This window comes from Thermobia domestica, chromosome 8, assembly GCF_964235325.1.
Source record: "Thermobia domestica chromosome 8, izTheDome1.hap1.1, whole genome shotgun sequence".
In the NCBI taxonomy this organism is placed as follows: Eukaryota; Metazoa; Arthropoda; class Insecta; order Zygentoma; family Lepismatidae; genus Thermobia; species Thermobia domestica.
In genome coordinates, this window is record NC_137461.1 from 169,335,505 (window position 1) to 169,359,731 (window position 24,227).

The window sequence follows — 24,227 nt, forward strand, 5'->3', positions numbered from 1 at the left end:
CAAAATTTTGCTTCAAATTGATAAAGCAGACTTTGTTTCGCTTCTCTACGACACAAAAACTCGTTTAATTAGTGGTTGATACACATAATATAGAACCTCTAAAATAAACCATGAGTTTTGAAAAGATCTTTCAAACAATTTTAATTCTTAACATATTTACATGAGGTAATAAGTTTTTAAACCCTTATATACAAAAGTAAGTACTTTCTTTAAAAAAATGATACAAATAACTAGCAAAAATGTATGTAGTATTTTTATTTCGAAATATCATGCACACACTTTTTGAAACAAAATAAAGTAAAATATGAAAGAAATACATTTATATGGTACTCTTAAAGGATGCACATCAAGAGCTTCGTCTCGGAAGGTTTTGTACATTCTTAAAAATCTTCAGTATAGTTCTAACTTTCATATACATTTATGAATATTCCGAACAAATTTTTCATTCATTAATCACATACATAGTAGTCTGTTACCACCCATCAGGTGCTTAAGATCTGCTGAATTCTGTAATGCACTGACTGTTCCTTAAGCTTGTTTAGAATCGGGAAAGTGCCGAATTTTCTGTTCATGGATCATATGCATAATAGACTGTTCATCTGAGCGTGTGGTTTCCTAAACTCTAGAATATATAACCACCATCACGATTTACCTAATCCTGAAGGTTTCGGAATTTTTAACATGAGAAATTCAACATATCATAACGATTATTTTTTTCTTTTTTACAACAAAAGAAAAACTATGGAATACATTTAAGAAGAATGGAAAGAATTAATGACTGTTCCAAGTCACAATAAAGGCGACAAAACTAATTGCAATAATTATCGAGGCATTTCTCATCTATCAACTTCTTATAAAGTCCTCCCAAACATTCTATTAACGAGATTGATCCGCAAATTAACACAGATTAAATTATTGGAGATTATCAGTGTGGATTTAAGTGAAATCGATCAACTATCGATCAGATATTTATCATTTGACAAATACTTGAAAAGAAATGGGAATATATTACCCAGTACATCAACTATTTATTGATTTTAGAAAGGCTTACGACTCTGTTAGGAGGGAAATAGTGTACAACATTCTTACAAAATTTGGAATACCGAAAAAACTAGTTAGATTAGTTAAAATGTGTTTATATTAATCCCAGAGTAAAGTCAGAAAAGAAAAATTCTTGTCCACGAGCTTCCACACGTCGAGAATGGCCTGAAACAAGGAGTTGCGTTATCGCCAAGGTTGGCAAAAACCATGGCTTTTATTGAAGAAAGAAAGAAAAAAAACGGGTTATGCTGGAAGGGGTCACATATGCTTAAACCGGAATCCAAACCGCTTCTCGGCTTACATCCGAGACAAACTGTCCTCGATTTGAATTCGAAACCGGGACTAATTGGCCACAAATGTGATACGTCTGCCGACTCACTCACGAAGGACTTCTGATAAAAATACATTGTACTTATCTTTACATACTTGTTAATATAATTGTCAAGAGTCATTTCAGAAGGAAAAGAGATAAACAGTTGCACAAGTGAAACCATTACAGAAATATATACGGATAATTTCAAATACTACAGAGTACAGAAGAATTCACTATGACTTTTATTAGTCCAAGTTAAAGAAATACAACGAGTTAATTTGCATACACTAAAAAAAGTGAATAAAGATACGAATTATTTGAGTCCACTTTGGCTCTCATTTATACATAAATAGTTACAAAAGAAACTTCTGATTTCAATAAATGCCTCTCGTTGGGTTTGTATGACCCCCCCCCCCCCAAAAAAAAAAAAAAGTCCGGCATTTCGATGTATTTTATCAATAGTAAACATTATTAAAACGAAACAATATTTAGAATTTCTTTGATTGCAATTGTATAACAATAACAAACTACAAAAAAATCACAAAAGAAACCTTCATAAACTTATAAAAAAATGCTTTTGTAGTATAATTTCTTTGAGTAATGAATGGGGAATTTAGGTCTGAATATAATACGAATAATATACGAGAGTGAAACGTGATAGCCCACAAATATGTGTTCACCAATATTTTATGGAAACTTACACTTTTATGAACATTTCTCGTTTTTTGGTTTAAACCAGTTTTTTATTATATATATATATATATATATATATATATATATATATATATATATATATATATATATATATATATATAAAACCAGCTTGTTTAAACCACCTTGATTTAACCACCCTGGTTTCGCCATTATCATTCAGCTTAGTTCCGGTGTATGCTATAAGAAAAATCAAAGATAGCAACCAGGGCCTAGAGCTCAATGGTATTCACCAGGTTATGGCGTATGCTGATGATGCAAATCTGACAGGAAATGATAGGAGAACAATCGAAAGAAATGCAGAGGCCTTATTAAACGCTTGCAGCGACATTGGTTTAGAAGTGAATGCAGAGGAAACAAAATACATGGAAGTGCACCGGGATCGTAATACGGCAAATTATGGTTGCGTCAAAATATCAAATAATACTTTCGACAAAGTGGATACTTCAAATATTTAGGATCAATATTACTAGACCAAAATCATATCCACGAAAAAATTAAATGTCCACTGAAATCAGGAAATTCGTGTTATTATTCAGTTCAAAACATTTTGTCTTCGCGAATTCTTTCAAGGAATTTAACGCTTAAAATATATGAAACAATAATCATGCCTGTTGTGCTTTATCGTTGTGAAACATGGTCGCTTACGAACAACGCAGACTGAAAGTTTTTGAGAATAAAATCCTGAGACGAATATTTGGACTCAAGAGGAACAGGAATGTGGAATGGCGGAAACTTCATAACAAAGAACTACGTAATTTATACGGTTTACCAAACATCGTTAGGGTCATCAAATCTAGGAGGCTCAGGTAGGCAGGTCATGTAGCCAGAACGAAAGGAAGTAGGAACGCTTTCAAAGTTTTAACTGGAAATCCAATCGGAAAACGTCCATTAGGAAGACCCAGGCGCAAATGGCAGGACAATATTACGATGAATCTCGCAGAAATGGGAATACAGATTAGAAATTCGATCGAATTGGGTAAGGACAGAAGTCAATGGAGAGCTTTTGTGAACACGGCATTGAACCTTCGGATTCCATAGGTCGTAGAGAGAGAATATATTTAAGTTAAGCACAACTGCGCAGCAAACATGATTCAGTAGTTAGCTTTTGCGTTTCTATTTGGAAGTGCGGGATTTAACCCCGCATTCGACCATTTTGACAAAAGTTTATCTTAATTTCATCTGTGAATGTAGAGATAATGCGTGTACTGTGAGTCCTGGTCGACTTCCTTTCTTCCCGTTTTTAAATCGTTATTATTACTAATTACCAGCAGTGTCGGATATGCGAAGGAGGTTAAGGTGGGGATGTCTTTTGGATTGAAGCCTGTACTCATGCCTTTACTCATGAACTTCAAACTCCCCTCAAATAAAAATCAGGATTATAAAAAAAAAAAAAAAAAAAAAAAAAAAAAACCTCCCAAAATACTTTTCTAAATCCGTCACTGATTATTCCTATAAAATAGTCTTCAAGGTTGCATCCGGAAGATTATTGTTGAATGTACAAACTAAACGAAATATTACTTATGCCTGTGCTCATAAACTTCAAGCTCCTCTCAAATAAAAATTAAGGATTTTTAGAAAAAAAAAAAACAAAAAACATTAATCATAGAAAAACCTCCCAAAATACTCTTCTAAATCCGATACTGATTATTTCTATAAAATGGTATTCAAGGTTGTATCCGGAAGATTATTACTAAATCATTGCACAGCTACAGTATAACAGAAATGTGGAAGTACGTTCTGACGTACATATTGATAAAACGTACACTCTGATGGATATATTGAAGAACGTAAGTTTAATTATGTGCTAGAAGAGTACTATGCTACAAGAAATGAAACATGGACGACTAAAAATGAAATGATCTAGAGAGAAAAAAAAAGTCGATAACTCAGAAGTTAAAGTTAAAATTACCTCTAAAATTGCCCTCAAGAAATACGTTTATACACGTTTACTTTAATTAATAAAACATGTGCTCCATCCATCATGATAGTGAATTCCATAGCGAAATTTGGCATTTAGGTCGTGATATGTTATTTTACTATACAGTATACTGTAAGAAAGCTATTTAGATAGAAAAATCATGAAAATGAAAAAGTCAAAATTTCCAAAATTCCCGTTTTTTTTTTTTTTTTTTTTTTAAGCCGGCTTTTTATGTGGAAAATAACATCGATTCAAAAAAGTAGGCTTTCTTTTCATCTCTAGATATAATGGAATGGGGAAGAATGATTTGTCGGGAAGTAATAATGTCCTTTAAAGCAATCACGTATAAATTATTAGAGTCTGTAATTTCGTCGTAATGGCTGTTTCTCGTCTCTGTTGTTGGATGTTGGATGTATGAGAAATATAAGCTTGTAAGGGTGGTAGATAGAAAGAATTGAAAGCTTAAGCTTTTTATGTCTCAAACTAAAATGAGTGTGGTCGCTACTTCGACAGATGTTAAGACTATCAGCACCGTGGCACAGCTTCATATGAATCTGGTCAATAAATCAACATAATATAGTTTGGAATTGATACTCTGGGATTATGTAACTCATGGTAGTAGCTGTGGCTTTTCTAATTGGTATGATGAAGTAAGACACGATCTGGTCGCGACTCACAAAATGAATCTTTGGGTCGCGACTCCATCACAATATTTTATTTATACTCAATTTATTAACTTCCTTTTGTTTCTATTGTTTCATCCTATGGCTATTGTACACATGAAACTTCTACATTTTTTTCATATTAAATTTTCTATCTGAATACCACTCATTCTAGCTTTGGAACTTCTTGTATAAAATAACAGACAAATTCTGACCAAAGCATATATTAACTAGTAAATAATAGCGTTACAGTTTCGGCAAATTAACTTTGCCTTCATCAGACACATTATGAAATACAATTTCTAAGATTACAGCTTATATACTTCTTAAAATGAGAGGAGGTATTTCATGAACCAATCATATTCGTCCTTTCCTTTAACAACTTTTAATTAATACAAATGCAACTTTTAATGATCAACTTTCACTTAAGAGCTAAACTTTTAATTGGCACACCTGTGTATGAATAACTTTCACTTTTGAAAAACATAAACTTTTAATTAACTATCCGTTGTTCAATACACCTGTTTTTACCTCTTCTTTCTTCTCTGTTTTATCCAATATCTTTCTCCATACATCATGTATATTTAGTCCGCTATTCCAATTCATAAGTTTCTCGCTTCCTTCCTTTCTTATCCATTCTGCCTCTTTCCATTTTCTTATAATGCTTCTCTTCTCCCTTTCCAGCCCCTCTACGCCTTCCCAGTCTATTTCATGTAATGTCTCCCTTACATGTTTATATATAGCATTACTATCTCTTTTCAATCGAACGTCGTCCCTGTGCTGTTTAATCCTTTCTTGTAATCTCTTTCCTGTTTCCCCTATATAACATCACATTCTTTGCATTTAATTCTATATACAACCCCTTCATCACTTATTTGAATCTCTGTTACCTTCCTTTTCCTCGTTCGCAACGCATCTAACATTCTTCTGCTACCTTTTCTGTACGTTCTTACTCCTTTTCTCAATAAGTTTTTTAAGACTTCCGTTTTTTCTCCTATGCTCTCTATCCCGAACCATCTTTTCTTTTCTTCTTCTCTATCTTCTCTCACTTCCCTCTGCCTTCTGTCCTCTTCTTTCTTGCTATTCTTCTTCAATCTGTCCTCACTATATCCATTCTACATTAATAAACTGTTAAATTGCTCTATGTCTTCTTTTCTCTTCTCGTCATCACTGTCTATCATTCTTATCCTTCTCTCCATGTTTCTAATAAAGTTCCTTTTAGTTCCTTCATCTACATCACTTCTATGGCAATAAACACCTGCTGAACATTGTTTTCTATACCATGTTGTTTCGAATTTCCCTCCTACTTTCCTTATTGTCATATCTAAAAAGTTTATTTTCCCCTCTTCCTCTAATTCTACCTCCAGGCTTATTCCTTTTTCTTTATCTTCTATCCTTCCCACAAATTGCTCGAATTGTCTCTTCGTTCCTTTCCAAATACCTAAGCAATCATCCACATACCTGCAAAACATAATCAGTCTTTCGCCTCCTTCCTCCTTAACTTTCTGTTCCCATTTATTCATCTCAATTTCTGATAACACTGGGCTTAGTTTCGATCCTATACTTAGTCCTTCCTTTATTTTCACTATTTTTTTCTCCTATCGTACACACACTGTTCTCCCATATCAGTTTTAATGCTTTTATTACTTTCTCTTTCTTCCATTTCCTTATTGTTCTATTCTCCATTTCTTCTTCCAATACCTTCAAAATACAATCCCTTCTTAAGCTGGGAAACATTGCTTTGACATCTACGCTAAACATCAGTGTTCTCTCATTTCTTCTTCCTACTTTCTCTATCATCCTCTTGACTTCTTCTGTATTCTTAACTCTATTACTTACTTGTTCCCCCTTATTTCCTCTGCTATTATCTTTATTTCTTCTTCTAATGGTTGAAAGATATTCTTTCTGCAATCCATTACTGGTCTCAACTTTACCTCTTTTTTGTGTATCTTCGGGAATCCTTTCATATCCGGAATTCTTCCTTTTTCGTCTAATAACTTTCTAAAGCCTGCCTTCTTCGCATTCTTTATTATCTCCTCTTTTATTTCTTCTTTCATCTTTCTCTCACCTATCACCTCGTATGTCTCGTCGCATAATTCATCTAATTTCTCTTTGTACCATTTTTCTTCCATTACTACTACTGCTCCTCCTTTATCGGCTTGTTGTATAACAATGTCTTTCCTTCGTCTCAAGCTCTTCAATCCTTCTTTCTCTTCTTTTGTAAGATTCCCTATTTGCTTGTTCATATTCTGCCTCACTATAGCAGCAGCTTTTCTTCTTATCGTGTTCCTTTCTTCCTCTTCTTTTATGTCCATAATTGCTTGTTCCACTGAAAAAACTAATTCTCTTGTATTCGTCTTTTCTTCCTTCACTTTGAACTTGTATCCCAAATCAAGGCACTTTTCTTCTTCTTCCTTTTTAAGAGACAGCAAATAAAATTCTTAAGAAAATGTTTGGAGGAAACCACAACACCGAAAGGACTGAGGATTGTTAAAAAAGGTGTAAAGTATGAAACAAGGAGATATAAGCAGTTAGTGAAGAAAGTAGAGAAGCAACTTGTTTGGGATTTAATTAGAGAGAAGACAAGGGAAGTTCAAAACAGTGAAATAGTGACAAAGAAGGTAAAGGAAGAAATTGAAGATGCATTGTTAGTGTTTGTGAGAGAAGAAGTATTGAAAAGCCTAAGTGAGTGGGAAATTAGGTCTGAAGAGAAAGAATGGCAAAGATTAGAAAAGAAAGGGAAAAATTTAGGATGGAGAGAAAGAAAAAAGGGAAAAGCAAATAGAGTTGTGAAGATAGGAAACATAGTACTAAAGGAAGAAGAAGAAAAGTGCCTTGATTTGGGATACAAGTTCAAAATGAAGGAAGAAAAGACGAATACAAGAGAATTAGTTTTTTCAGTGGAACAAGCAATTATGGACATAAAAGAAGAGGAAGAAAGGAACACGATAAGAAGAAAAGCTGCTGCTATAGTGAGGCAGAATATGAACAAGCAAATAGGGAATCTTACAAAAGAAGAGAAAGAAGGGTTGAAGAGCTTGAGACGAAGGAAAGACATTGTTATACAACAAGCCGATAAAGGAGGAGCAGTAGTAGTAATGGAAGAAAAATGGTACAAAGAGAAATTAGATGAATTATGCGACGAAACATACGAGGTGATAGGTGAGAGAAAGATGAAAGAAGAAATAAAAGAGGAGATAATAAAGAATGCGAAGAAGGCAGGCTTTAGAAAGTTATTAGACGAAAAAGGAAGAATTCCGGATATGAAAGGATTCCTGAAGATACACAAAAAAGAGGTAAAGTTGAGACCAGTAATGGATTGCAGAAAGAATATCTTTCAACCATTAGAAGAAGAAATAAAGATAATAGCAGAGGAAATAAGGGGGAACAAGTAAGTAATAGAGTTAAGAATACAGAAGAAGTCAAGAGGATGATAGAAAAAATAGGAAGAAGAAATGAGAGAACACTGATGTTTAGCGTAGATGTCAAAGCAATGTTTCCCAGCTTAAGAAGGGATTGTATTTTGAAGGTATTGGAAGAAGAAATGGAGAATAGAACAATAAGGAAATGGAAGAAAGAGAAAGTAATAAAAGCATTAAAACTGATATGGGAGAACAGTGTGTGTACGATAGGAGAAAAAAATAGTGAAAATAAAGGAAGGACTAAGTATAGGATCGAAACTAAGCCCAGTGTTATCAGAAATTGAGATGAATAAATGGGAACAGAAAGTTAAGGAGGAAGGAGGCGAAAGACTGATTATGTTTTGCAGGTATGTGGATGATTGCTTAGGTATTTGGAAAGGAACGAAGAGACAATTCGAGCAATTTGTGGGAAGGATAGAAGATAAAGAAAAAGGAATAAGCCTGGAGGTAGAATTAGAGGAAGAGGGGAAAATAAACTTTTTAGATATGACAATAAGGAAAGTAGGAGGGAAATTCGAAACAACATGGTATAGAAAACAATGTTCAGCAGGTGTTTATTGCCATAGAAGTGATGTAGATGAAGGAACTAAAAGGAACTTTATTAGAAACATGGAGAGAAGGATAAGAATGATAGACAGTGATGACGAGAAGAGAAAAGAAGACATAGAGCAATTTAACAGTTTATTAATGTAGAATGGATATAGTGAGGACAGATTGAAGAAGAATAGCAAGAAAGAAGAGGACAGAAGGCAGAGGGAAGTGAGAGAAGATAGAGAAGAAGAAAAGAAAAGATGGTTCGGGATAGAGAGCATAGGAGAAAAAACGGAAGTCTTAAAAAACTTATTGAGAAAAGGAGTAAGAACGTACAGAAAAGGTAGCAGAAGAATGTTAGATGCGTTGCGAACGAGGAAAAGGAAGGTAACAGAGATTCAAATAAGTGATGAAGGGGTTGTATATAGAATTAAATGCAAAGAATGTGATGTTATATAGGGGAAACAGGAAAGAGATTACAAGAAAGGATTAAACAGCACAGGGACGACGTTCGATTGAAAAGAGATAGTAATGCTATATATAAACATGTAAGGGAGACATTACATGAAATAGACTGGGAAGGCGTAGAGGGGCTGGAAAGGGAGAAGAGAAGCATTATAAGAAAATGGAAAGAGGCAGAATGGATAAGAAAGGAAGGAAGCGAGAAACTTATGAATTGGAATAGCGGACTAAATATACATGATGTATGGAGAAAGATATTGGATAAAACAGAGAAGAAAGAAGAGGTAAAAACAGGTGTATTGAACAACGGATAGTTAATTAAAAGTTTATGTTTTTCAAAAGTGAAAGTTATTCATACACAGGTGTGCCAATTAAAAGTTTAGCTCTTAAGTAAAAGTTGATCATTAAAAGTTGCATTTGTATTAATTAAAAGTTGTTAAAGGAAAGGACGAATATGATTGGTTCATGGAATACCTCCTCTCATTTTAAGAAGTATATAAGCTGTAATCTTAGAAATTGTATTTCATAATGTGTCTGATGAAGGCAAAGTTAATTTGCCGAAACTGTAACGCTATTATTTACTAGTTAATATATGCTTTGTTCAGAATTTGTCTGTTATTTAAATTTTCTACTTCGATCTATCTACCACCTTTTTCCGTCAATATTTCGAAGTTCGTTACTATCAACTACTCACAAACAACAAGAAATCAATGCACATACTAAAGGGTTGCTTATCTGATGTAGCGGAGCCACTTGTTATCGTTCTCATCATATGATACACAAAGGTAATTAGAATCATAACTGTTTTATGCCACTTAATGTAAAATTTAGATATACAAGTGATCGCCCCAAACAGCACGTACGACAGTATACGCAATTGTACGTCGAAGTAAAAAAAATTTACTTGTATTGAGTTTTAGGTTTCCAACTGAATAGTACTTTCTAACACAAAACTACTTAGTAACAAGCCAAGGTGAACCACACTCTAAAGCTACCGGCAAAGCTGCGTAAACACTGTTTCTGTTGCCAAGCCGAGCCTGTTCCTGGTCTGGCTTGGCTAGTAAATATAGCGATCTTTGTTACTTAGACGATGGGCTACTTGCCAATCAAATACTGTTCATATTCGGCAAGTATAAGGGTCGTTCAAGGTTGACCGGGATTTTCATACGTAAATAATCGATGAATAGCCGGATCATGATGAAACTTGCGGGTGACGTAATGTATTCCTTCTCGAGTAACTAGCGCCCGGCATGACGTATTTGGCGCATGCGCAGCAGTTGCAGTGAACATGGCGGCAAGCAGTGTGTCTGTGGCTGTGGAGCAGCCGTGTGTAACCAAATTTCTTGTGAAGGAGAAAGTTAAATCAGCTGAGATTTTCAGAAGATTGCAAGCACAGTATGGTGAACAAACGATGTCACGGACAAGAGTGTACGAATGGTGTGAACAGTTTCGCGAAGGACGGGAGTTGGAGACAAATGAAGCGCATGGACACATTCGCCCGACTGCAGTCACACCAGTGAATATCGCACGTGTTGAGCAAATGATTCTTGAGAACAAGCGAGTAACAGTGCGGGATATTGCTGCCGAGGTGAATATCAGTGTCGGGAGTGTTGAGACAATCATTCACGACTACTTATGCTTTCGCAAAATCTGTGCAAGGTGGGTTCCCGCAAGCTGACATCTGAATAGAAGTGGATATGCATGACGGTCTGTGAACAACTTCTGAATCGGTTTCGAGCCGAAGATGATGAATTGTTGCATCCATTATCATGTGTGATGAAACATGGTTGCACAATTCAACCCCAGACCAAAAGAAACATGGTTGCACAATTCAACCCCAGACCAAAAGAAAAGTTCCCCGCCGCCGAAGAAAAGCAAAACGCAGCCATCCGCTGGAAAGATCATGGCAAGTGTCTTCTGGGACATGAAGGGTGTTATCCATGAGGATTTGCTGGACAAAGGGAGCACAATTAATGCCCAGTATTACTCCACATTGTTGAGTGGTGCTGTACGAAAGTCCATTCGCAAGAAAAGACCTAGGATGTTGTCTGGAAATGTCATTCTTCTCCATGACAATGCCCGCCCTTACACGTCCAATGTAACAACAACTTCAACAACAGTCCAGATTTAGCCCCCAGTAATTATCATTTGTTTGCATCCCTTAAAGACCATCTGGGAGGGAAGAAATTCACGACAGATGACGCACTGCGAAACGATGTCCTCGAGTGGCTACAACAACAACCAAGTTCTTTCTACGCCAAAGGAATCAAGAGAGCTGCCACAAAGATGGCAACTCGCGCAAGGAGAACACTTTGAAAAGCTGACATAATTTTGTGCTTCTTGTGCTATCTGTTTCCTCTGACGAAATGAAAGTCCCGGTCAACCTTGAAGAACTCTTGTATTTACCGAGAAATACAGTACCTGGTCGAGGTCGGCCACAAAATATATTGATCTTTATTCCTTAGATGATGTACTACTTGCACACCAAATCTCATTTAGATCTGGCCAGTAGTTACGAAGGGGGAGGGAGGGAGGGAGGGATATATATATATATATATATTACTTTCTCACTCAATCATTCACTCACTCACTTGGAGTGAAACTATAAGCTCCTGTATGCTTAACCCGGGAAGTAATAACCGAAATTCGAAACTCAGCAAGGACTCGTCGATCCTGAAGGAGTTTCCTCTACTAATATTCCATGATTTATCGTCTGAAATTGTAGCAGACTCTTCGCCTATTAAAATGACCCTCTACAAGAGATTCGTTAATTAAAATAGTCATTTGGTTCAGTTTTATTTTTTTTAATATAAATAATATTAATTATTAATCAGTAGTAACGCGCATAGGTAAAGCAAGCGAAAAATATTTTAGACGGTCAGCGGCTTGAATACTAGATTCACTATTTTCTATCATGTAATTTATTTCTTTTCTGTTTTGTATATTTTTGCTATGTAAGCCTATGTTCCATGCTTCAGCATAAAGGATACACATGCCAGGTTTAATCACAATAAATTTCCTCGAAATCTGAATATGCTTAAACATTTAAATAGGGTTAAATTCATACCATCCCTAGTACTTAATATCTATTCCAAGCAATAAAAATAGTTCAAACTTGCAAAAAACACACGCAATGTTTCATCAAATTGGAAAACTTTAAGCAAGTTATCATGGCACGACATGCACATACATAAATGTCTTTCCAGTTTACATACATGAAATGATGAAATCTGATTTTAATTACCGTTTCGGAAGATTCTAATACTAGCAATTCCTTCATATGAATTTAAGATTCTCAATCAAAAAAACGAACCTTCCATACTCGGTTACTTTTCGATTAGTTAACTACAACTTCCATTTTTATTTTTATATAAAAAGAAGTAATCACGAACCCTTCTTAAATCCTACTTATTTTCAAAAAATCCGTATTCTTTCCTTATTTAACGCAAATACATCGTCCGAATATAAAACAAATAAAACCAAATAAAGTCTCACCTATCGAAGAGTGATGGTTTCTCCTTTTTCACATAATTACTGGGTACATAACCAGCATGATTTCGAGAATTTTGCACTCTCCACCAATGCTTGGAATCATCCAAAAGCAAATATCTTTCATTTTTTCTCAAATCCAATTCTTGAGCTCCTTGTGCTGTATAATCATATTTCGCAACCACGTAGCAGACATCATCTTGGCTTGATTTGCCTATAAACAAGCATAATACAAAAATCAGATACACACATCTTCAAACTGTGAAATAAAATGTGAAAATGTGTCTATCATATATGAAATAGTCGTTATTTACTAAAAAGGGAGCTAAATTCAATAATCTTAAATATTAAGTGTATTTATAAACAAAAATACGAGATAAACATAACTCATCAGGGTTCACACTTACTGAATTTCATATATTAATTCAGGAGACGGTTTCAAAAGTTGGATAAAACGAAATTTGAATTTCTACATTTGATGGTTATAAAAAAAAGCAACACATACATAGTATAATATACTTAATCACATAAATAAAAATGTTTTAAAACTGTTTAAACACAAAAGACTACATATATTATCTCAAATATATCTTTCTAAAGTTAGACAATAAGAATATACGGATTATAGATAGAAACAGTAATTGAGATACAAATAATTTCAAATATTTATATAAATGTTAACATTTCGACGTTTCCAACTCAGGATCTTACAAGGTGTCTACTAAAATTCCAGAATGAAATTTTGTGACTTTTTCGTGACCTTTTCTTTACCTAATCATAAAATTTCTTAACATTTTCAATAGAGAATTAGGTCGAATTTTCATCCATGCGATAGAAACGTACTTTGCTTGCGATTTGGTAGCGTCTAAAGCCGACCACAGACATTTTAGGGGGTGAATTTTGACGTTTCATAGAACAAAATTTTCCAATCTGTACTTACATTTGCACAGCTAAAAACAATCGTGACCCAAACGCTAGATTTCGTGACTTTCATGACTGTTTTCTTATTTCGTGACATTCGTGACTTCCGTGACCGATAGACACCCTGTCTTATTATTATGATCATTATTACTTGACTTTGAAGAAAGAAACAATAATATGAAGATTCAAGATTCAATCTTCTGAATTACTTTGATATTTTACTAAGACTCCATTTCCTGACTCAGTAGCTCTTTCCAATACACACTTGCCTTTGTTAAAAAAAAAAAAAAAAAGAAAGAAAAGAAAAAAATCGGACTTCATTCTAGTTTTAATTTCAGTACCATCAGTTTTTCTCTTCATTACATTCATTGACTACTCAACTCTCCTACGTTTAAGTCAGTTAAAGCTTCTCTATAGTTATGCTTTTTTTTTTTTTTTTTAAAGTATACTGTGTTACATTTTACTTCAGCAGCTCTGTTTTCTTCCGTATAAAATCATATACTTGAAAATTAATCAGCAAAATACGTTAGTATCTATTAATTATTTAAAATTTTGTGTAAAAGTGGTGTACAGGAAGAAAATTACAAGCGGAAACAAGGGAATACAATCGCGTGAAAACTTCATTAACATACAATTCCTTCTATATTATTTGAAATTTTGCAATTCATATCTACATCTTTCCAAATTATTAAGATTTTGAGTCATAAAGTGCAAACTGATTTGGAATTCGTTTCAACAAAACTTAAACCAGTATTCTCGTATTTATCGCACATTACCGAACTTATTTATCTCACATTACCGAACTTAACGTTCATTACAGTCATGAATTTTGTTTTTGTTTTATGCTTAGTTACCGACGAGGTTTACGTCTGTAATGGCTCAGTTCGAGAATACCAGAAGTTCAATTATCACTATGTTATGAGGACACATTGGTTCGACCTCTGTGCCTAGAGACCCGGCACCGATCCACCTTTGTGTCATCAAGTAAAGCATTATGTGTCTTTACTGGAGAACTACCCGACACTCCACCCACATGTTACAGGAGGAGTTTCCAAACGGGTGATGAAAAATATTAAGATTGGGGAATATACTGCACAGGAACAATCCCAGGAAAACAGATTCCAGCGAGTTCCTCTGCCTGCTCTATTGCTGACTGATAGCTCCTACCACCTGAGTGAACTAGTGACTCTCAGCCTATCGGTTTTGAGAGAGAGGAATGACACCCACTTTACTCTAAACCTAAGGTTGTGTAAAAGTGGTAGAGTAGTAAGTAACGTGTGGGATATTTTCTCTGTGTAGATTCAGATACCCAAAACTTATAAATAGTTACCGTCGATTTCAGCTAGAGATCCTTTACTATCTTCACTACGTTGAAAAACACATGACTGGGCCTGCTTTATACTTACATTAGAAATAAATGTATCTTTTAGTTCAATGAAGGTATCAAATAGTTTTAGTTTAATATTTATTTTGGAAATAAAAATCAGCTTAAATATTTAAAATATCAGCACATCACTTGGTTATTTCACATTTATTTTGATAGATACCTGCGGCGTTACTGTATTTCTAATCAAATGTTACTAAACATTGTCATAGTAAGCTTTCCTAAGAGTATTCCTCGCAGTATTCCTAAGAGACGTAAATTAGTAAGGTAACATTGGCTTACTTACTTACTGAAAGAAAAACTCATTCAACAGCAAAAATAATACAATAAAGCAAATAAGTGAAAATATAATAATACTCAGGGGATTCTTTTAACTTTACTTTGATGTGTTGACTGGTGTGGAATCCTCGAGTTCGGGATTCACCAGTCTGGTCGTTTTATGCTCCAGGGGCTTGAGAAGGCAGTTGTCTTGATATTTTTGACACAGTTATCTTAAAGTTCCTCGGGTTAGCTCTCCTTGACTAATCTGTATCTTCACTGAAGGCGAAAATAATGGATATATACACTACTGGTAATTGTAACCTCAATTTACAAGTTTTTAGGTGAGTACTGGCTATGATAGGTTAGAGGTAATTCGGAAACTCAAATTAGTATCTCTAGTCCGATTCTGATTCCACATGCACAAGCTAGAGTGATAATGACAATTTAGATCGAATTCCTGATTAAAAAGGGATATCTGGGCAGTATACCAATTGGAATTCAAGGTGTCATTACAGCTTAAGTGGGATCCTAAAATCTTTGAGCCTGGGATAAAGTGAAATCCTGATAGAAAACAACTAACTAGTGTCGAGTACATGGTAGAAATAAAAATACAATGCGTGCAGGGAAAATATTGTTAGTGGTATTGTCGATCGCCACTAATACTTTTTTCAGATGGCTTTACTTGCGTGGCCACGTTAATTCACAAGATTAAAGATATTGTACTACCGAAAATCTCAAAAATGTGGGCCACATTACTCACTTTGCTGTTATCGCACAACATACACTGACTTTTTCTCGGTGTAATAGAACTTCGGTAACAGCCAGGGCTATTGGTAGTTGTATGTTAGGGTAAAACTCATACCACGTGGAGACCTAGCACGTCAGTGTGCAGTGAGCAGATGGCGATAATCTAAAATGGGCGACCTCTAATTTCCAAGGTCATGTGGTAGACCTAGAAACCCATTTATACTTGAGTTGGGATCTATGTGCTGACCATACTCAACTAAAAGCAACCTGGTAGGCCTAGAAAGCCCAGTAAGGAAGGCGTTGGGATCAATGTACTGATCACACATCATTTAACATTCTCCTAAGTGTAGAAATCCAGTAACAATCATACATCACTCAACGAAAAGCCATCTCTTATACCTAGAAACCTTAGTAACAATCGCGTTCGAGTCCGTGTGCTGATCACATATAGTAAACTATAAACGTCTACTAGGACCAGATATCCAGTAAGAATATGCTAACAACACATCACTCAACTAAAAGTCGTCTGATACGCCTAGAAACCCCACTAACAATTGTGTTGAGGTCGATGTGTTGCCCGCACTCAATTAGCTGATCATACATCACTCAACTAAAACCATTCTGGTCGGCTTAGAAACTCACACGGGAGGGTCCCACAAGTTGTCGCTAAAATCTGATTGCCACGTAGAACATCTGATAGAGCATCATGAGAAATAAACATGAGCAAAATTTAAGGTGCTATGGACCAGAAGGATAGGAGCTAAGGGGCTTCAAATTTTAAATATCCAAAGAATTATATCATGGAATTATGTACGTTTAAAGTATATATCTTGAAAACCGTTAAAGCAATCAAAACAAAAGTAACATAATATAATGAGAACAAAATGCCCTATCGAAAACCATAAACAGTGTTGTCATGCGTGAAGCAGTGTTGCCAACTCAGCATAAAAAATATTTTATTATAAATAGCACCATATACATTTTAAATCTGTGCACTATTATCACTAAACATATCAGCAAAGTGTAGTGGTACTTTGTTACACACTATTGGAGCTACGTGTGCTGAAAGTGTACAATAGAGAGGTCTGATATGTGACAACATATGGTAATAAAGGATTCTGGGTTTCATACTATGAATTTAGTTCAAATCAATAACACAGATAGTATAACATAGCAAAATGTCAGCAGTGTCACAAAATAATGATGCATTTGAAAAACGAAATTGAGTGATGCCATTTTTACGTCCTGTGTTAGCTTCGAAGCTATATAGGAGTGCAAAGTGGGATTCGAATCACTATGAAAGAGAAAGATAACAATGAAATGTAACAAAAACATGTCCGAGGCGGGATTGAAACCCGCGATACCTAATATGTCGGTTGTCTAACCTTCTAGACCACACCGCTATCCGGTCCGACTAAAAACGAAATGAATTTCAATATTTCCAATGTGAATATGGTAATATTACGGTGTACAAACATAATTATATGGTATGTAGGAGAGGAAGTAAAAGAATATGTTACTTAACACAAAAGACCAAACCAAGAAAGTACTCTTCTAAATACTCATAAGATAACCTGGAGAACCAGTTTACGGAATTAGAAAACATGTGTTTCGCATGTATCATTTAGTTTTCGCGACTTGTCTGCTTATTCGTCGGGACTCCAGAAGTATGTTGCAAAATCCTCACACTTTTCTAATGCATTCTTTTATTACCCTTTGTTCCCACATATCACACTTCTCCATTGTTACATTTTCAGCACATGTAGCTCCAATAGCGTGCAACACTACCACTACACTTCACTGTTATGTTTAGTGATAATAGTGCATTTTAAATCTGCACATTTGTATATGATGCTATTTATAATAAAATATTTTTATGCTGAGTTGACAACACTGCTTCACGTATGGCAACACTGTTTATGGCTTTCGATAGGGCATTTTGTTTTCATTATATTGTGCAACTTTTGTTTTGATTGCTTTAACGGTTTTCAAGATATATACTTTAAACGTACATAATTCCATGATTTAATTCTTTGGATATTCAAATTTTGAAGCCCCCTAGCTCCTATCCTTCTGGTCCAAGTACCTTAAATTTTGCTAAAGTTTATTTCTCATGATGCTCTATCAGATGTGCTATGTGGCAATCAGATTTTAGCGACAACTTGTGGGACCGTCCCGTGTCAGTAACAATCGCATTTGAGTCAATGTAGGGACCGCACAAGTCAACTAAATGCAATTTTGTTGGCCTAGAAATCCAGTAAAAATCGCGTTGGAGGTCGATGTGCTCACGACACATCACTCAACTGAAAGTCGTTTGGTAGACCATAGTTCGAGGCTGTTATGTCAGAGAATTGTATTATTATTATTATTATTATTTGTAAATGAAGAATGGTTTTACGAATTGGATGCTGAAAAAGGACCCTACACTTCAGATCAACGAACCTAGTAATGACTTCCCCACAGGGAGTCGAATCTAGAAGTACGTGCACTCAAGTATGGGGTTGAAATTTACACACACATTTCCGTGTCGATTTCGTTAAGGATTTTGGTCACTGACATTACGAATGTGTGAAACCTTCCAAGTAATATCATAAATAAAGCACCAGCTGATATGAAGATTCGGATAGTTGGCCAAAAAGAAAAAGGTGTTTATAGCAATTTCCTAATAAATAATTTTGAAAACAGGATAACAAAAGCTGTCCTTTCCTTCCTTCGCACTTCAGCTTGAGTAGCGCTTTATGCAATGTTCCCAGGCAGAATAGAATATGTCTTTAAACACGCTTAAAAGTAATACTTGTGCCCTTAAACACTCTTTATTTCTGTATGTCTGGGTTCGAAGCTTTCGTGTGGATTTTGTGCTGGACAAGAGAGGGAGGGCAGAGAGGTCAACTCCATAGTCGAGTGGTGTTGCCAAGAGTATATTTACTATTCTCAGCAGATATGCTTAAACCAAAGGGAAAATATCTATTTCTTCGAGTGTACATAAGCTAAAAAAGTAAGCGCCCACCAATCTAACCAGGAGAGCTACCTCGGTCAACAGTATGAAAAAAAAAAAAAAATGTTTTATCTTAATTTAAGAAGAAAATTTGTGTTCTAGTTTCAAGAAGATATATGTCAGGACGCTAATCGCTATTTGTTAGTCATTGTTCCCGCCCCTACCGCGTTGCTCTATTGGTCAAATGCTGCAGCATTTTCTAATACTTATAGCACTCTATAGAATTCTAGGTCTCGAGCGGAAAAAATTGCATTGTATACGATCATGGCTTTCTTTAAACAGCGCAAATGGTAAAATAATACCGAGCTAGAAGCAGTGGCGGCCGGTGGATTGTGGTTTCGGGTGTTGCAGTACGAAAGATAAGAGACAGAAGATATAAAGTTGACTCATTGACTAATCAGCATAACTTTAGATGCAAATGCTATGTGACATGTTAAATTAAATAAAATTCTGTTTTTAAAAAATAAAAAATGCAGAACATTTTATCCGATTAATCACCTTAATTAATTAGTAAGTCCATTATCCTCTCTTTGATTGGAGCAAATCTGTCTAATACATGTTGGTTGAACTCTGGTATTCTTATTGTCAGTTCTTTTTCGATGGAAAGCATAACCAATGGTGATAACCTTTCTTGGGATATTAAATTCCTTGAAAGTGTCAATTCTTTCTCATGTGGAAAAAAACTTTACGTCTTTTGCTGACACTATAGGTATAGTTAATATTAATTTTAGAAGCTTTGCAGATTCACTAAATATTTTTTCTAGATTATTGCGAACGGTTCATTGTAGCAAACACAGTCCCTGACAGTGATCCGAATTCCTCTTCAGCGTTTACTGAAGAGAGTTCGTAGCAGAGATTAGTGTTATAAAAATGTACATTGAACACACTTTATTCACAGTTTATCCAGGAAAATTTAAAATAAATTGAGGAAATGTATCTGGTGCAAACAACACTACTGCCATAAGATATCCTGTAAATTTAAACTGGATTTTTTTTCGAACACTCTCCTGAATTGCCCTTCGTTTGTTTTGTCTAAGCTTTAATTGCAAATTTTTCATCAGTTGAAAGCTGGTCAATTTTTTTTTGTAAGTTATTTACAGAAGACATGGTATACAATTCATTCAGAATTTGTACGTTATTTACAGAATTAAAGCACACACAATAAAATTAAACCTAATAATTAAAAACCAAATCAGCTGATACAAAAGAGGTACTGGTATATGAATTTCGAATGTTACATATTCATACATCAACACACACACATGTGCGTAAAAGAAAACTACATTCCAAATCATCCGTCTTGGTTGTTACGTAATGCACGATGAACACAATATACTTCCACATGAGGCAAAACAACGCTTACCAATGTGATTTGTTTTGGAAAGGAAACCCCGAAACACGCCAGATGAAGGATCAGCATGTAACACAAGCCAAAAATCAAAGAACATGAAAACAAACAGCACTGCCAGTTCTACATCCAGAAATGTTAACTGGGAGAGGTCCAAAGTATTTGAGGGAGGTCCAATACGTCTACATAATATGGAACTTGTCTTATACTGCACCCGAAAAGACGATAAGTAATTCTTACTTACTGTCACCTATATTTTTAGAAAAAATGATAGAACGATTATTTTTATAAGAAAAGAAGAAAGAGTACATGATGAGGCGTAAAATAAAATATTTCTCTGTTAAACAAGTATAGTTTGTTAAGAAAGTCTACAAATGTTAGTCAAGTTTCGAAATTTTTGGGAGGTCCGGGAATATTTAAAGTCTATATATGCGAGTATTAAAAAGTATTTGTTTCCGTTCTTTACTACTATTGATAATATTTTTTTCTTGAAATACTTTGGTCGTTGCGCAACGCTGCAACACTAACATTAGCCGCCACTGGCTATAAGTCGTTCTTATCAATGTTCAGTCTAGCTAGAAACTGCTATTGAAACTAAGTCCCGCACGTAAAAAAGAATTTTCACGTAAAAAGGAAGTGACTAGGCTCTATATTTTACGTAAATATGCTCTCAGTTAATGAATAGTCCTATATCCTTGCTACCAAGAACAAATTTTTCTCTTCTTTGAGTAACTTTCCCTGTGTGTATATTCGAAAAGGATTGGGGGATGAAAGTGAATTCCGCTCCTGGCAGTAGTAAGTTCAGATACACAACTGTGTGCAACATGAACAGGATATTGTACGCTTCTGGTCACAGAAAACTTGACGGTCTCTCCCCCCTCCCCGCCGTCCCAAAAAACTTACGTCTATCGCCACTGCTTACAAGGGAAATCTATTTTCCTTCTATTCTTACATTGTAACATGCGTATTCCCTAAAAGAAATAGACATCTGGACATTGCCTCCAAGTAAATATCTAAGTGGCATATAGAAACAATCATAAAACACGAGAAAAAATAAGCATAAAAAACTGGCATACTGCATGATACCAGATTCAATCCTGTGAAATGTATACCGTCAACGTAAGAATAACGTAACGTAACCGATTCGTTCATTGTTCGTTTCGACATGAGTTTGAATCTTGTCTACAAAAACCAGGTTTATATAATTGTATATGTAATCTCAATCTTACTGAAAAAGAACAGGTTTCGCATAAACTCAGAGTTGAAAGGGAGGCTAAATTCCAATACAGCACACTTGTAATATTTATTCTTAACCAGAAAGCAATGTGAAAAGATGTCCATCCTAGAAACTAATTATTTAGTATTTCCCGCAAGAGAATGACTGTATAAGAAAATAAATGGTCGTTAAACTATCTCAATACTAACAAAAGTTTCTGTTCACTGTACGAAAAAAAAAAAAAAAAGGTTTAATAAACATAAAATCGGAAATCTGAATATTGTAAAAAAATGTACCCATTTTCCCACTTCAAATTAGGAATGTTCGAAAATGCAGACTCATATAGTTTTTAATGAACAGATTGTGTATCGAATAGCATACCTCCAACTTAAGCAAATCTCAATATTGAGCACTTTCTGAATAAAGAGTCGTTTTATTATTCTAGAAAATTCCCCCTTTTTTTCTTTTAGGAGTAGAATGTCCCAAAACCTTGAAATATGTATCCCATTGTTTTAATTAAAAGTTTATACCAGATAGTCTAAGATATAGTGAGCCCTTTGCGCATGACACAAGGTTAGTGTCCCACATCTTAGTGAATATGGCTCGTAGGGAGTTACGAATAATGTTATTCGATAGCTGACGGTTGAAGCTAGTAGATGTGGAAGTACTGCACCGTGAAGATGAGTGGGTTTTCCGCAAAAGTGTGCTACATTTTATAATTTTACTTCAATAAACTTGCAAATGCTGCGCAGGCCCGTGAAGAAATTTGTGGTGTTTATGGGCAAGGTAAGTTGTCAAACGCAACAGCTAAAAGATAGTTCAGTTACTTTCATTCCGGAAAAAAGTTCCATGTCCAAGATGTTTCTCATAGTGGGCGACCAATCCCAGAAAAAGTGAATATTCGGACAAAGTCGAGTCAGACCGGCATACAAGCAGTCATGACATAGCTAATGACCTAAAGATATTTCATTGACACCAAGCAAGGTCATAGTGTGCATTTGTTGGGAATGAAAGGACACCGTACATCACAAGTTGCTGCCGCCAGATAGAACGATAGTCTCGGGTCTAGTGTCGACATTTAACTTGAGTGCGCCTAGCAATTCAAAACAAACGTCGAGATCTGCTCAACAAAAAAATGTCGTATACCACGCTGACAACGCCAGACCGTGTATATATCTTTAACCGTCAGAAAATTGGAACAACTTGGCCGGGAGATTTTGATGCATCCAACGAATAACCCAAATGAAGCATTATCCGACTATAATTTGTTTCGGTCTCGGCAAAACTCTCTGAATGATTTTAATTTCAAAAGAAGCCAGTGAAAATCATGTGCCATAATTTTTTGACCAGAAACCACAAAAGTTCTATGTAGACGGAATTATAGATCGACTGCATTTAGTGGATGATTCACCCAAATAATAGGCCACTGTACAAACGAGAGCACAAGAAAATGCATTCAACTACAGGAACGTAAATTTGGTAGAGAACATAAAACCACCTTAAAATTTTCATTTCAAATGTTTTTAAAACCTCATTTTTGGCAAACTGAAATTTCTTAAGTCTCAGCAGATTTACTTGACTTTTCTCTATTTATTACCGGTCTTCTCATATTTCCTGAAATTTTCCGGTTTTCCAGGTTTGTCGTCACCATTCTAATGCTGAAGAACTAGAACAGATCGGATATCAACTTTTGGATGAGATGACTGAACAGGTAGTCTCAGTATTTACTTTAAGGAGAGTAAGCAAGTGAAAACCATGGACTTGAAGCGTAAGTTTACGTAGAGTAACGAACCTTTCCACACTGATCTCAAAGTACTATTTCAACGCCTGATGTTGTACGCTCAGTCAAATAATCAATACGTGGTAGAACCGCTAAGCTACGTAATGTGCACAATTTCAGTATCTCTGTTCGATAACTATATGATGATGCGAGAAGCATCAAAGTTTCAATTAGCGAAAGTAATACAAAATTACAATAAATATTACTCTCTATTTTAGGAATCTTACTTACTTGTTCTCTTTCACTATGCAACCAATAAAGTTTTCAAAATTTTTCTACTCTCAGAATCAAAAGGACTCAATAAATGTTAACATATATAATACAAAAAATATAAGAGAATAGTTAGAAGAACACACTGTAGCAATATACTCTTTGCGCATAGCCTTCTCGGCTATTCCCAATTGGGAAATATTGGATACCCAATGAATCTTCCTTATAATTTCGGTGACAAATTTAGTTACCTATAACTGGTAAAATGGAAGAAGAAGAACAAGTAGTAGTAGTAGTAGTAGTAGTAGTAGTAGTAGTAGTAGTAGTAGTAGTAGTAGTAGTACTACTACTACTACTACTACTACTACTACTACTACTACTACTACTACTACTAGTGGTAGTGGTTATTATTATTATTATTATTATTATTATTAAAGACAGTCTGTTGTTAAATGAGCTTCATTGTTCGAGAAGAAAGTGTATGCAGTCTTCCTATAGAAGAAGTATAACATCTACGCACCTGGAATAACTATTTTATTTTAATTAACAATATTGTAACGATGCAGGAAGGATTTACTCCGAAAGTAAAAAAAAAAATTCTATGAATGAATATTTTCAAAATCTTACTTTTATTCAACAATTACATTTTTTGCTACTGTTTGTTCTAACTTAAGATTACATTAATTCCATTGTCTCATTTTACATGCATTTAAGTCCCAGTTAGAATGTATATGCTGTCGTTTGTGAAAATTGGAATGAAATGAAACGAAACGACCGTTCCACGGTTATTTCTTGTAGACTAAAGGGGACAGA

At 35.0% G+C, this 24,227-nt stretch overlaps 1 protein-coding gene across 8 annotated transcripts in view; it reads right to left on the reverse strand.

The window, feature by feature from the left end:
• Window positions 1–24,227, reverse strand: part of dock (SH2/SH3 adaptor protein dock) — a 180,521-nt gene that overhangs the window by 78,406 nt on the left and 77,888 nt on the right. For all 8 annotated transcript variants that reach the window (XM_081769257.1, XM_081769261.1, XM_081769256.1 and 5 more), the window contains one exon: window positions 12,559–12,766. In XM_081769257.1, coding sequence (XP_081625383.1) covers window positions 12,559–12,766 — 208 coding nt within the window. The remainder of the gene's footprint in view (window positions 1–12,558; window positions 12,767–24,227) is intronic.